At 41.8% G+C, this 15,971-nt stretch overlaps 1 protein-coding gene across 2 annotated transcripts in view; it reads right to left on the minus strand.

Annotated features, from left to right (window-relative positions):
• Positions 1-2,637: 2,637 nt before the first annotated feature.
• The window catches only part of HMGCLL1 (3-hydroxy-3-methylglutaryl-CoA lyase like 1), a 129,062-nt gene continuing 115,728 nt past the window's right edge, over positions 2,638-15,971 (minus strand). The window contains exon 9 of one of the 2 annotated variants that reach the window (XM_073626686.1): positions 2,638-3,128. In XM_073626686.1, coding sequence (XP_073482787.1) covers positions 3,027-3,128 — 102 coding nt within the window. In that variant the 3' untranslated portion in view covers positions 2,638-3,026. The remainder of the gene's footprint in view (positions 3,129-15,971) is intronic. The other variant, XM_073626684.1, reaches the window with a different exon arrangement.

The raw sequence follows: 15,971 nt of genomic DNA on the forward strand, positions 1-15,971 counted from the left end.
CAAGCATGGTGGTGGGAGTGTCATGGTCTGGGGCTGCATGAGTGCTGCCAGCACTGGGGAGCTACAGTTCATTGAGGGAACCATGAATGCCAACATGTACTGTGACATACTGAAGCAGAGCATGATCCCCTCCCTTTGGAGACTGGGCCGCAGGGCAGTAGTCCAACGTGATAACGACCCCAAACACAATTCAAAGACAACCACTGCCTTGCTAAAGAAGCTGAGGGCAAAAATGATAGGCTGGCCAAGCATGTCTCCAGACCTAAACCCTATTGCGCATCTGTGAGGCATCCTCAAATGAGGTGGAGGAGTGCAAGGTCTCTAACATCCACTAGCTCTGTGATGTTGTCATGGAGGAGTCGAAGAGGACTCCAGTGGCAACCTGTGAAGTTCTGGTGAATTCCATGCCCAAGAGGGTTAAGGCAGTGCTGGAAAATAATGGTGACCACACAAAATATTGACACTTTGGGCCCAATTTAGACATTTTCACTTAGTGGTGTACTCACTTTTGTTGCCAGTGGTTTAGAAATCAATGGCCATGTGCTGAGTTATTTTGAGGGGACAGCAAATTTTCACTGTTATACAAGCTGTACACTCACTACTCTACATTGTAGCAAAATGTCATTTCTTCAGTGTTCTCACATGAAAAGATATAATATACTATTTACAAAAATGTGAGGGATGTACTCACTTATGTGAGATACTGTGTATATATATATATATATATATATATATATATGTATATATATATATATATATATATATATATATATATATATATATATAATATATATACACGAGACTGTACATATCACTGAATTTATAGGCTATGCTAAATGCAGAGTGTATATATATATATATATATATATATATATATATATATATATATATAACAAATACACTGCCACTAACGGAATAACCTGCCTGCTTAATCTAACTTAAGCTATCTCTCTGTCCACACTAACAACACTACACGGGGCCGCTGTGTAAGCTGCCTTATATAGTGTGGGGCATGGACTTAGTCCCCCTGAAACATGATTGGCCAAATGCACTCTGCCTTTGGCCAATTATGGCTCTCTTAGTAGAGGGCGCTGTGATTGGCCAAAGCATGCAGGTCAGGCGCATGCTTTGGCCAATCATCATACAGCAATGCACTGCAATCTCGCAGTGCATTATGGGGTCATTCTGCGGCCCTCCAATTTGCCGCAAGCGCCCCATAATGTTCGCTGTTCTGCGAACGGGTGAACAATCGATGTTCGAGTTGAATTTATGTTCGACCCGAGCATCAAGCTCATCCCTAGTGAGAAGATTTACTTTGTAGAACTTTAGCTGTAGTTAGCAGTGCTGTCACTAATCTACAGCAAGACCCACTAAACACAATAGGGTTGATTTACTAAAGGCAAAAAGACTGGTTACTTTTCAAGGGAAGTTGTACTTTGCAAGGTGATTTTTCTCAGAGCTTAGTGAATGATGTTTTCTTTTTCTTGCACATGATTGGGTATGCTTTGAACAGTTAAAGTGGAACATGACCCAAAAGGGGAAGTTCTGCTTTTCCTCCCTCCTCCTCCTTCATATTTTGCACTTTTTTGGGGGGTTGGTACCTGGTTTTGACTGGTTTTTGATTCTCCCCCACTTGTGGTCAGATCACCCTCCTTCCCCAGCAGCCTTCTGGGATAGAAGACTATGGGACAGGTCTCAGAAGACTATGGGACAACAGCTCAGCTTGCAGTTGGAAACCGGCTGTGAAGCCACAAGGCTTCCCTTACTTAAGACTTTCCCTACTTAAAGTGGTGTTCTGGCCGAAATTATACTTTTTAAATAAAAATACCCCTATAATACACAAGCTTAATGTATTCTAGTAAAGTTAGTCTGTAAACTAAGGTCTGTTTTGTTAGTTTATAGCAGTAGTTTGTTATTTTATAAACTTACAGCAGGTCGTGGCCATCTTAAGTCTGGGCATCTGAAGCCAGACTGTATTTCTTCCTGGATCTCATCCTTGCAGATCTCGCACATGCTCAGTGCAGCACAAGCAGTGTAATAGGTTTCAGGTCAGGTTTCCGTAGCAACGGCAGTGTCAGAGGAAGTTGCTGCCCCTTCCCAGAAGGCATTGCAAACAGGAAATGATGCGATGGGCCGTGGCCAGGGAGGAGGAAGTGAAAAATGAATACAGCAACTATACAGTAAGTGCTGAGAAAAAAAATAAAAAAATATCCAATTCGTTTACAGTGCACAGTTTAGTGAGGGATGCTGAAGAGTTGTAAAAGTGGGTGGAACTCCACTTTAAGATGATGTTGCCTGGACCAGAAGCCGATAGCACTGGATCCTGGGCCAGGTAAGTGTCATATTAAAAGTCAGCAGCTACAGTATTTGTAGCTGCTGACTTTTAATTTTCTTTGGGGAGACTGGAGCTCCACTTTAATTTCACCAGTGGGGGGCACTGAACAGGAGGGAGAACTCAAGAAGAAGAGGATCGGGACTGCTCTGTGCAAATCCACTGCAACAGAGCAGATAAGTATAACATGTTTGTTATTTTTATAGGAAAAAAAGAGACCTTTCAATCACTTTAATTAATGAAACTAGAAGCATCACACAAATGTTTAATTCAGTTATACTGTGATGTGTTGTTGATAATGCTGTCAGTAGATTAAGTTTTCAAAACATGTTCCTTGGTTCCCATGGTTTAGTCTTAAAAAAGCGTTGACTGGTAGTGTAAAAAAAATGGTATCATATATTTGGTTAAGTTTGTTGGAGGAGGGATACATTATCCTGAGTCCAAATAGGGGCGTAGAATGTGTATTGTAGCTCCCTTTACCTCTATAAGTCCCCTGCAAGAGGATACATAATAACATTCTGAAGATATTGCAGTCATACAGATTGTTCTCACAACATAAACATGGCAAACAAAATGAAAAATTAAGAGGAGTCCTATATTGCATAGTATTTTAAATATTTAAGAACAAAGCATTTTTATTTAGTGCTAGCGGTAATATATGCAGCAGGACAGTTCCATTAACTAAGTAAACACATCATAAAGGAAGTGTTGCCAAAGCCACTTTTGAGTTTGTCTTCTTATTTAAGGCAGAGCAAATAAACTGTCCAGCTTCCATGACTTTGGTTTGATTAACTCCCTAGAAAAAAGAAAAGGAAATAAATAAATTACACAGAAATAGTTCCTGTAAAAGGCTTGAAGTATATCTTCTAAGCCAATTAGTTACAGTAATCATATAACCATACAGTAAAATATAAGCTTTGTGTTGTTTTAGGCAAGTAAGCAGCCTTATATTATATCCCTAACATAATTTTGAGTACAAACTGGAGTTCCATTTAGCCCTGGTTCACACCAATGTGATTTGTCATATGATTTGTCAATTTAAAATCGCATGACAAGTCACACCCCATTTGAGGCAATGGAACTGTTCAAATTGTTGTGACTCAAGTGGTAGAAACTTTGATAACGGTTCTTGCACTACTTCTCTGCAATTTCATTGTGACTTGCATTGACTTCTATTAAATAAAGTCACAAGCCGCAAAGAAATTGCACAGTAAAATCGCACTGATCAGCAGCTTTGAACTAGGCATTAATATATTGACACTAGGAACCATTTTTATCTATGTGATAAACTGAAGCCATCATTTCTAGAGGTGAGCAACCTGTGTTTATAAGGGTGCAGGGTTTAGGAAAACATATTCAACAGGTAAGGATAGATGAGTTGGTAATAAATTAAGGTGTAGTTTCTTGAGCTGTCATTATAATCCTGGCTTCATAACTGACCTAGACTGAGCTGCTTATCTATGCTGTATATTAAAGTGGACGAAACCACCCAAAAATTGTAAAAAATTGTAAAAAAAATTGTAATTAAGGCTTGCACCTAGGGTTTCATGTCATCTGTGCCCAGTCTTGCCACGAAGAGTTAATCCAGCTCTGAGCAGTCCTCTTATCTTTTTTCAGTGAGATAAAAACTGACACACAGAGAAATAGGAGTAAGTTCTTCCCCCTGCTGTGAGTGACAGGTGATTTACATATCTCATGCATGAGCCTGAGAGAGGCATTCTGTGTACTTCAGTTCCCCTCCTCCTTTCTTCTCCAGCTCTCCCAGGATTGGCTGCTCCACACCTCAGCATCATTGGGCATGCTGAAGTCATGTAGTGACTTTTCTGGGTTTTGACTAGATGTTAGTAACCATAGCAGAAGTTCAGTGAAAGAAATACACAGGAGAAAATGCATGTTAACAAGGGGAGTGTAGAGGTCGGTGGGGAGTCTACTGACATCACAGCTCCACCCACCAAGCTCTGGAAAACAGACCCACCCACAGAATCTGCAGTTTTTTGGGTCTCATAACAGACAGAGGGGAAACATTTGACAGGTAAAGATACATGCAGGATGCCTGTATATCCTTATAGATAACCACTATGGCATTACTTTAGAAAGGATGAAAGTGGGTTTACATCCACATTAAGTCAAGACACCTGATAAGCATGTTCTCGCTTTGGGTTAGTGCTTTGCTAATCAATGAATGTGGGTAAGAAGGGTAAGCACTTCCTAATAGATCTCGGGATGGAATTACCATATTTATATCCTAGCACTAGGATTGCTCCCATAAATCCATCCTAGCATTTGGTTTGTTCCCATAATGCTATCCTAGCATCGGGTTTGTTCCCATAATTCTATCCTAGTATTGGATTAGCTCTCTAATTCTATCCTAGGAAGTGGGGTTGTTCCCATATTTCTATCCTAGTATTGGGTTTGCTCCTTTAATTGTATCCTAGGAAGTTGGTTTGTTCCCATAATGCTATCCTATCATTGGGCTAGCTCCTCTAATTCTATCCTAGGAAGTGGGGTTGTTCACGTAATTCTATCCTAGTATTGGGTTAGCTCCCCTAATGCTAAACTAGGAAGTGGGTTTGTTCCCATAAGTTTATCCTAGCATTGGGTTTGCTCCCCTATTTGCTTCCTATTATAATCCTCATCTTGGCTTGCAATTATCAAGCCAACTCTCAAATGTTCTGGGTTTGACATTTACTATCCCAACCTGAAAATGGTTATGCTCTTTTGAATTATTTTACAGTCGTTCAGACTACTAATTTATTTTGCCATCTAACATGATGTGCTTTAATTGACTGACTGAAATATTGGGAGCCTGCATAGTATATTTCTAATCAAGCAGGAAACTATGAGGTGCAATTCATATTCTGTATTAAGGATGGGCCAGAACAAGCAAAAAGTTCTAGCTATCAGGAACCATGAAACAGAGACAGAAAATGCAGTAAAAATCACACCTTTTAATAAAATGGTACAACTAGTAAACATAGTCAAAACATAGCCAGGGTTCGGTAGCCAAATTGGGTAGTCAGAACAAGCCAGGAAATCGAGGAGCCAGAAATCAGCGTAGTCAGAGGCAGCAGACAGGATCAGGAACCAGAAGGGACATCAGCCAGGCAAGTCTTCAACAGGAACACAGCAGAGAGTCTCTAAATATGTTTGACCAAGACGAAGGCAATTGATGAAATGAACCAGGCAGTTTAAATAGCCAGGAGGGGCTGGCTGTGGGCTTGACTGACGAGCAGGAGATGAACAACGGGTGAGCCACTGTAGAACGATGAGGTCTGGCAATTAACCGCCAGCTGAGCAACCTGAGCACAGAGAAAGAAGGACTGAGAGCCCAGCCCCGACAGTACCCTACCCCCTCCTCAATAACCCCCCCTCGGAGGACCACCAGGTTTGAGGGGAAAACTTCTATGGAAAGCACGGAGGAGGACAGGAGCATGTACGTCTGAGGATGAGACCCAAGAGCATTCCTCCAGACCATACCCTCTCCAATGAACGAGGTACTGTATGCACCCACGGAACCTACGGGAGTCAATGATCGGTTGTATCTCATACTCCTCATGGTTCTCGACCTGCACCGGGGGGAGGACGTGGTACCAAGGTGGTGAAGCAGTTGCACACCAAAGGTTTCAAAAAGGAGACATGAAAAGTATTCAAAATACGCATGTTAGAAGGAAGGTCTAATGCATAAGCCACTGGGTTGATCCTACGTAGAATACGGTCAGGCACAATAAATCGTGGTCCCAGTTTCAATGAGGGAACAAGAAGTTGGAGGTTACAAGATGGTTACAAGATGACAGCCAACCCCTTTCCCGAACCTGCCTGGTAAGAAGGCACAGGTAGGCATTAACTGTCAGCATGGAGTCTGTACCTCTCACTGGCACGTCGCAAGGACTCCTGGACCTGCACCCAAGTGGAGCGAAGATCGTGGAAATGCTCCTCTAATGCAGGAAGTCTTTGAGGAACAAATGAGTCAGGCAACATGGATGGTTGAAAATCATAATTCGCCATAAACAGAGACAATTGAAAAGCGGTACTGATGGCACTATTGTGAGGAAGCTCCGCCCAAGGTAGGAGGTCTGACCAGTTGTTATGGTGGTCAAAAATGTAGCAGTGTAGAAACTGTGCCAAGGCTTGGTTGGCTCGTTCTGCGGCCCCATTGGACTGCGGGTGATACGCGGAGGAGAAGGATAGCTGAATTCCTAACTGTACACAAAAGGCTCGCCAAAACCTGGATACAAACTGGCTACCTCTGTTTGTGACGATAACCTTGGGTAGCCCATGTAATTGAAAGATCTCCCGAGCAAAAATGGATGCCAGTTCTTTGGATGTGGGCAACATCTTAAGTGGAATGCAATGTGACATTTTCAAGAACCGGTCAACCACCATAAGGATAACTGTTGCCCTGGTAGTTGGATAAATCCACAATAAAATCCATAGACAAGTGGGTCCAGCTACGAAGGCAGCTACATCAGTGCGGAGACTAGGCCACCAGCATTGTTGGGAAATAGCTCAAATGAGTTGATTCTTCCCAGGGTAGCAAGCAGCCTTGGGAGAATGGTAGGTCTGGAGCACAGTGGTGTGGAGACTCTCAGGAACAAAGGAGAGGTCACATGGTTTCTCAGGAGAATGGATCTGAGCACCAAGAATTCTATCACCCAAAGGTGAAGTAAAACTGGTTCGAACTGTAGCCAGAATACGATCAGGAGGTATAACAGGAACAGGAACCTAATGTCCTAATGTGTAGGACATCCAAATTCCGCAAACGGAAAACTACCCACTTTAGTTCCCTGGTGGATGGCAGATCTTATGAAATCAAAAAATTTATAACCTGTAGCACTACACATGTTACTTATCTTTTGTCTTGTCCTTGTAATCTTCAGTACGTGGGAAGAACTACTAGACAATTGGGTACAACACTCAAGGAACATGTAAATAGGATCAAAAAGGGGTACAAGTTTCATGGTCTTTCCAACCATTTCAAAATATTTCATAATCAGGACCCAAGCCTACTTACTTTTTGTGGGATTGATAGAGTCGAGGAACACTGGCGAGGTTCCAATCTTAGACAAAACATCTCACAAAATGAAACCCAGTGGATACATAGATTACGTACGTTGAACCCCCTGGGCCTGAATATTGAGTTGGACCTAAATTGTTTTTTATCTAACTGGTAGTTTCATTTTTATTTTTATTTTATTTTATTTTTATTATTTTTTATTTTTTATTTTTATATTTATTTTTATTTTGTATATTTTATTTTTTATTTTTTATTTTTTATTTTTATTTTTATTTTTATTTTCATTTTATTTTAATTTTCTTTTCTTTTTTATGTTTATTTTGATTTATTTTTAATTTTATTTTCATTTTTATTTTTATTTTTATATTTTTATTTTTATTTTTATTTTTATTTTTATTTTTATATTTATATTTATTTTTATTTTTATTCTTATTCTTATTTTTATTTTAATTTTATTTTTATTTTTATTTTTATTATTTTATTATTTTTTTATTTTTATTTTCATTTCATTTTATTTATTTTATCTTTATTTTATTTTTATTTTTATTTTTATTTTTTATTTTAATTTCAATTTTATTTTTATTTTTATTTTTATTTTTATTTTTATTTGTTGAGATAATTCCATATCATGTTCATTAATATGAACATCATACTCTTCTTGTTAAGATTTAGCAATCCAGTAAGGTATAGTGTTTCTATTAAAAATATATTTTTTGATTAATCATATTTTATTTATATGTACGTGTAATTTTTCACATATATATTTTTATCTCATATGCCTATTAGTTTATTTTATATTATATTAAAGGATTTATTGTAATTAGGGAATCGAATATTTTACATATGCATATAGAATTTGTATTTGTCTAGATATTATGTTGTAATATATCTTTTATTTTTGTTTAAGATGGCTAGTGTTAAATGGTACAGGTGTATTCATTTGCATATTGGATATGTTTGTGCCTTTGGCCACTGAATAAAGTTTTAATTGCAACAGGATATGATGACAGAGGAAGGAATGGGTGATTTTTCACCCATTGGCCGTAATTGGCTGTCACTCATTGAGCCTGTTATAAATAGCTCCTTACGTGAGCGGGATGTTTAGTCTTTGATAACGCCCTGGGGGAGGGGCGAAACGCGTCGTCGTAACATCCTGCCTACGCCTGCTAACCAGTACCAGTGACATCACTTCCTGTTTTGGTGGAACGCACGCCGATCAGCGGCGAACCGACCAACTATCTGAATGCCTGCTCTGCATGCCGGTCTTGTGAGTAGCGCATATATGCACAGGTGACCTTATGATATCCTAAGGTTTTATGCCATATATTTTTCCCTTCTTTTTTTGGTGGAACGCGAGTTCTATGGTCCCAACCATCTTTAACATCAGCATATCGGTAGCCATTTATCATCCTGCGGATGAATATGCTGGAAGTCTGCCATCTGTCCCTTCTGTGAAGGAGTTTCTTAAAGCTATGGATATTCCATCATTTGTAAATTTGGATGCAATTGACTGTTTTGCTTCATTTTTTCACTTGGCGTCTATGATTGTTTAGAGGCTTACTTCATTGTCATTCACTATTTATGAGAGTGCTTTTATTTTATATAATTTTTGTGTTAGTTTAATGACACTATATCACTTCATAGTCGCGCTTGTTCATCACATATATTTGTGATTTGTCCTTTTTCACTTTGTATATTTTTTCCTTATTAGTGCATTTCATGCACGATTTCACCCAGTGTGCGGCTAATTGTGTATGGTATATATTATCAATATTTTTTACACATTTTTCACATTCACTATTATTTGTATAGATTATTTATGATTTGGTTTTGGTACAGTTAATCAATTATTTTTAGTAAATTGCTAGCGCAGGTTTATTTGTTATATATCATCAAAGTGTAAGCACTTTTATCCTGCAGCTGCAAGAGGATTTTTAAAGATCACTACATTATATGAATTCATTTGCGAGCGCTGTTTTATATATAATTTTTGCATTTTACAAGAGGAACAGGAACCGACTCCATCTTGGAATCGGAGGAAAACTGCAGCGACAATGCATCAGCCCTTAGTCTCATTCTTACCCGGTACTAAGAATGTGAGTATGTAATAGAAGCTTGACAAGAAAAGAGCCCATCCCACCCTTCTGGGAGAGAGGCGTTTAGCCTCAGACAAGAATGTGTGATTCTTATGGTCAGTCAGAATGTGAACCGGCACAGTGGTACCTTCGAGGAGATGCCTCCATTTTTTAAGGGCTAAAATGATAGCTAACAATTTTCTGTCCCCAATCTTGTAATTGCATTCTGCAGGAGACAACTTCTTAAAAAAGTAGTCACAAGAATGCATAGCGTTCTCAGAGGTAGGACGTTAAGACAGAAGGGCGCCCAGTCCAGTCTCAGGTGCATCGACCTCAAGAATGAAGGGTAGCTTAGGATCAGGATGTGCCAACACAGGAGCAGAAACAAAGGCAGCCAGAGACTCAAAGACTTCAATGAAATCCAGAGACCAATTCTGTGGGTTACCGTACTTTCTGGTCATGTCAGTAAGGGGTTTGACCAGAGAAGAGGAGTTCCGAATAAATTTCCGATAATAATTAGCAAAGCCAAGAAAATGTTGTAACGGACATAGACCTATGGGTCGAGGCCATTGTAGAACTGCAGATAATTTCTCTGGGTCCATCGAAAAATCGGCAGTAGAAATGTCATAACCCAGAAATTTAATCTGTTCACGATGGAACTCACACTTCTCCAACTTACAAAACAGGCTATTATCTCTCAACCTCTATACCACACGGGAGACATCTGTGTGGTGGCTCTCTAGGGATTTAGAATATATGAGAATATGGTTGAGATAAACACCACTCGTTGCTGCAACATATCTCAGAGGACATCGTTGATGAACTCCTGAAAAGCTGCAGGAGCATTACAAAGACCAAACGTCATTATGAGGTATTCATAATGTCCTGCCCTGGTGTTAAATACAGTTTTCCATTTATCACCCTCCTTGATCCTCACAAGATTGTATGCCCCTCTCAGATCGAGCTTTGTGAAAACCGTTGCTCCCTTGAGGCGGTCAAATAATTCCATAATCAACAGAATCGGGTAGGGGTTCTTAATTGTGATGCGATTAAGGCCCCCTATAATTGATACAAGGTCTCAGTTCACCACTCTTCTTTTTTCACAAAAAAGAAGCCAGCACCAGCAGGAGACAAGGATTTTCAGATAAACTCTTGAGAAAGTGTGTCAGCAACATAGTCCTCCATAGTTTTATTCTCTGAGACAGACAAAGGGTAAACCCGACCACTGGGAGGCATAGCACCAGGTTGAAGGTCAATTGTGCAATCATACGACCAGTGTGGAGGCAAACTACCGGCTTGACCCTTGTCAAAGACATCCCTAAATTTGCAGTACTCCTTTGGCAAGGAGGAGAGTGAAGAGGTGCACAGGACCTTGGCTACTTTCCGAAAACATGTCTTACTTCATTGTGGTGAGTACGAAATATCCTGAGGGGTTGTGCTTCTGTAACCAAGGATAACCAATAACCACCAGATAATGAGGAGAGGAAATTACTTGGAATTGAATTATCTTATGGTGAAGAGCCCCTACGGCTATGGCCAACGGAGCAGTCTCATGAGTGACATGGGCAGGCTGTAGAGGTCTCCCATCAATAGCCTCAATGGCAAGTGGAGTGGCATGAAGCTGCAGTGGAATAGAGTGCTTAGACACAAAGACACCATCTATGAACAGGCCTGCAGCCCCAGAGTCGATTAGAGCCTTTATCTTGATAGACGACTCAGACCAAGAAAGGGTAACCAGAACCAGGGGCTTATCCTTCTGGACAACTGGGGATGTAACAACGCCACCTAAGGTCTGTTCCCTACAGAACCTCAAGGTGCAGGCTTTTCCCCAACGGGTAGGACAAGACTTCAAAAAGTGAACTGCCTGGCCACAATAAAGGCACAATCTCTCCCTCCTCCTAAAGGCCCTCTTATCTGTGTGAAGAGAGACGTGTGAAGCCAAATGCATGCGTTCTACTTCACTGGCAGGCTCGGTACCAGGAGGCATGGGAGGTGAGGGAGGCAAGGGTGGGGCTGCAAAGCTCGGAGCCAAACATACAGGAGGCTTCTGCCAGTGCTCCTTAAAGGCAGTTCTCTCTCGGAGTCTGGAGTCAATGAGAATGGCAAACCTGATCAACTTCTCCAGATCTGTAGGTATGTCTCGGGCTGCTATCTCATCTTTGTGGTTATCCGAGAGACCATAAGAAAAAAGCAGCCACGAGGGCCTCATTGTTGCCAGCTTCCTCTGCTGCCAGAGTATGGAATTCAATGGCGTAATCGGCAACAGTTCTCGTACTTTGATGGTCATGAGGCTCTTGACAGCAGAAATGGAGCGTGCAGGAATGTCAAATACTCTTTTAAAGGAAACCACGAACTGGGTAACTCAGGACAATGGGTTTTTGCGTCTCCATAGAGGGTTTGCCCAGGCCAAGGCTCTAGCAGAAAGCAAAGAAATTATGAAACCTACTTTTCTTCTGTCCATGGGGAACTTCTGGGGCAGCATCACAAAGTATATGCCAACCTGGTTCACCTCTGCATTGAACTGGATCACCCCCAAATCGCTGGGGAAGTGGTGCGGAACCAGACATACCTCTTACAGAGGTAATATTCAAGGTGGGTGCCTGCATAGAGACAGAGCAGCAGCAGGGACAGCCTGCAACACAGGTTGTACCGAGACAGCCACAGTGGGAGGATTCAGGTGAGCAGTGCGAATCAGGAGCGTCTGTACCGCTATAGCAAACAGATCCATGCAGTGATCCTGCTCATTCAACTTGGAAAAAATATTATCACTAGGTGGATTGCCTACATCTTCTGAATTCTTGGCCTTTCGCCTACTATCAGGAACCATGAAACAGACAGAGACAGAAAATGCAGTAAAAATCACACCTTTTAATAAAATGGTAAAAATGGTACAACTGGTAAACAAAACATAGCCAGGGTTTGGTAGCCAAATTGGGTAGTCAGAACAAGCCAGGAAATTGGGTAGCCAGAGATCAGTGTTGTCAGAGGCAGGAGACAGGATCAGGAACCAGGGGGGATGTCAGCCAGGCAAGTCTTCAACAGGTACACAGCAGAGAGTCTCTAGATATGTTTGACCAAGGCGAAGGCAATTGATGAAATGAACCAGGCAGTTTAAATAACCAGGAGGGGCTGGCTGTAGGCTTGACTGAGGAGCAGGAGATGAACAACAGGTGAGCCACTGTGGAACGATGAGCTCTTGCAATTAACGGACAGCTGAGCAACCTGAGCACAGAGAAGGAAGGACTGGGAGCCCAGCCCTGACACTAGCGAATATTCAAACCCTATTAAAGTCTATCGGACATGAACATGAAAAATCTAAAGTCCTAATTTTAAAGGTTTGTATGCAAGTTATTACCATAAAAAGTGTATGGGGACCGGGTACTGCCCTAGGGGACATGTATCAATGCAAAAAAAAACAATATTTTTTTAGGAGCAGTGATTTTAATGATGCTTAAAGTGAAATAATAAAAATAAAATATTCCTCAAAATATTGTGCTTGGGGGGGTCCCCTTAGTCTGTAAGGTGCCTGTAAAGTGGTACATCTGTGTGATGTGTGGAAAAGTGCTGCAGCAATAATGACATTTCTAAAGAAAAAAATGTAATTCAAACTTGCACGCGGCTGTAATGTATTGCCGGCTCCCGGCAATATAGATGAAAAATCAAGGGAAAAAAATTGGCGTGGGCGCCCCCAAAATCCATACCAGACCCTTATCTGAGAATGCAGCCTGGAGGTCAGGATGGGGGGGACGAGAGCTCCCCCGCTGAACCATACCAGGCCACATGCCCGTCGGGCAGCGTGATTGAAGATGGATGGACATTGCGTGACACTTTTTTTCTTTTTTAATAAAGGAATTGTCAAAAAACAATCTGTTGTGTTTTTTATTTTTTGACGCTTTTTTTGGTGAATGGGTAGGGGTACAATGTACCCGATACCCATTCACATGGGGGGGGTCTGGGGGGCTGCTTGTTAAAGGGAGCTTCCAGATTCCGATAAGCCCCCACCTGAAGACCCCGAAAACCACTGGCAAGGGTTGTTGGGAAGGGGCCCTTGTCATCAACATGGGGACAAGGTGCTTTTGGGGGCACCTGTCCATGTTGAGGGCAAGCGACCTGGTATGGTTCAGGAGAGGGGGGCACTCGCTCATCCCCTCCCTTTCCTAGCCTGCCAGGCTGCATGCTCGGATAACAGTCTGGTATGGATTTTGGGGGGGACCCCACGCCATTAAAAAAAAAAAAATAGTGTGGAGTTCCCCTTAAAATCTATGCCAGAGCCAAAGGGCCTGGTATGGATTTTGGGGGGGATCATGCCTTTTTTTCTTAATTCTGTCATAGGTTTCCCCTTAACCACTTCAATTTCATCAGTCATGCAACACTGTACCTAAACAAAGAAATGTTTCTTTTTTTCACACAAACAGAGCTTACTTTTGGTGGTATTTAATCACCAATGTGTTTTTCTTTTTGCAACATAAATAAAAAAGAGCAACATTTTTGAATAAAAAAAAAAAAAAAAACACCTTTTTTTCATTTTCTATTATAAAATTTTGCAAATAAGTAATTTTTGTTTATAAATTTGGGCCAAAAGTTATACTGCTACATATCTTTGGTAAAAAATAACCCAAATTAGTGGATATTATTTAGTCTGTCTGTGTGAAAATTATAGAGTCTACAAGCTATGGTGCAAATCATAAAAATTAGTTTACACCTGATGTATTGGCGGTCTATCTAATTTATTGAGGCCCTGAAACCCCAGGACAGTACAAATACCCCCAAATGACCCCTTTTTGTAAAGTAGACAATCAAAGGTATTTTGTATGAGGCATAGTGAGTTTTTTGACATTGTCATTTTTTCCCACAATTATTGGGAAAATTAATAATTTTTTTTTTTTACACAAAATTGTCATAATAACAAGTTATTTCTCACACAGCATATGCATACTTCCAACTACACCCAAAAATACATTCTGCTACTCCTCCTGACTCAGTATTGCCACATGTGTGAGACTTTTTCAGAGCCTGGCCACATAGAGAGAGAGGCCCAACATGCAGGGAGCACCATCAGGCGTTCTAGGAGCATAAGTCACACATCTAATTTCATTTGTACCTATTACACTTTTGAAAGTTTTGAAGCACCAGGACAGTGGAATTACCCACAAAATGACCCAATTTTGGAAAGAAAACACCCCAATGTATATTCTATGAGGCATGGGCTGCAGATAGGTACTTGGGTACTCTGATGGGCTTCAGGAGGGAGGGAGTGTTCCTGCTGGCGTCATTTTACAATGCATCAGTAAGGAAGTGGTTAAAATCCATACCACACCATTTTTTCCCCAATTTTTTTTAACCACTTGCCGACCGCCTAACGTAGATATACGTCGGCAGAGTGGCACGGGCAGGCAGAATCACGTATATATACGTGATCTGCCTCCCGCGGGCGGGGGGTCCGATCGGACCCCCCCCCGGTGCCAGCGGCGGTCGGCATCTGACTGGGAGCGTCGGGAGGCGAGGGGGAGACCATCCGATCGTGGCCCCCCCCTCGCGATCGCTCCCAGCCAATGGGAATCCTCCTCTGCCTGTGTGTAGTTTCACACAGGCAGAGGATGTGATGTCATCTCTCCTCGGTCTGGCAGTTTCCGTCCAGCGCCGAGGAGAGAAGACATGTAAGTGCACACAACACAAACACACACAGTAGAACATGCCAGGCATACCTTACACCCCCGATCCCCCCCCGATCGCCCCCCGATCCCCCCCCAATCACCCCCCCCTGTCACAAACTGACATTAGCAGTATTTTTTTTTTTTCTGATTACTGCATAGTGTCAGTTTGTGACAGTTACAGTGTTAGGGCAGTGAGTGTTAGGCCCCCTTTAGGTCTAGGATACCCCCCTAACCCCCCCTAATAAAGTTTTAACCCCTTGATCACCCCCTGTCACCAGTGTCACTAAGCGATCATTTTTCTGATCGCTGTATTAGTGTCGCTGGTGACGCTAGTTAGTGAGGTAAATATTTAGGTTTGCCGTCAGCGTTTTATAGCGTCAGGGACCCCCATATACTATCTAATAAATGTTTTAACCCCTTGATTGCCCCCTAGTTAACCCTTTCACCACTGATCACCGTATAACTGTTACGGGTGACGCTGGTTAGTTTGTTTATTTTTCATAGTGTCAGGGCACCCGCCGTTTATTACCGAATAAAAGTTTAGCCCCCTGATATGCGTCACCCCAGGCAGCGTCAGATTAGCGCCAGTACCGCTAACACCCACGCACGCAGCATACGCCTCCCTTAGTGGTATAGTATCTGTACGGATCAATATCTGATCCGATCAGATCTATACTAGCGTCCCCAGCAGTTTAGGGTTCCCAAAAACGCAGTGTTAGCGGGATCAGCCCAGATACCCGCTAGCACCTGCGTTTTGCCCCTCTGCCCGGCCCACCCAAGTGCAGTATCGATCGATCACTGTCACTTACAAAACACTAAACGCATAACTGCAGCGTTCGCAGAGTCAGGCCTGATCCCTGCGATCGCTAACAGTTTTTTTGGTAGCGTTTTGGTGA

Source organism: Aquarana catesbeiana, linkage group LG04 (assembly GCF_042186555.1).
Source record: "Aquarana catesbeiana isolate 2022-GZ linkage group LG04, ASM4218655v1, whole genome shotgun sequence".
In the NCBI taxonomy this organism is placed as follows: domain Eukaryota; kingdom Metazoa; phylum Chordata; class Amphibia; order Anura; family Ranidae; genus Aquarana; species Aquarana catesbeiana.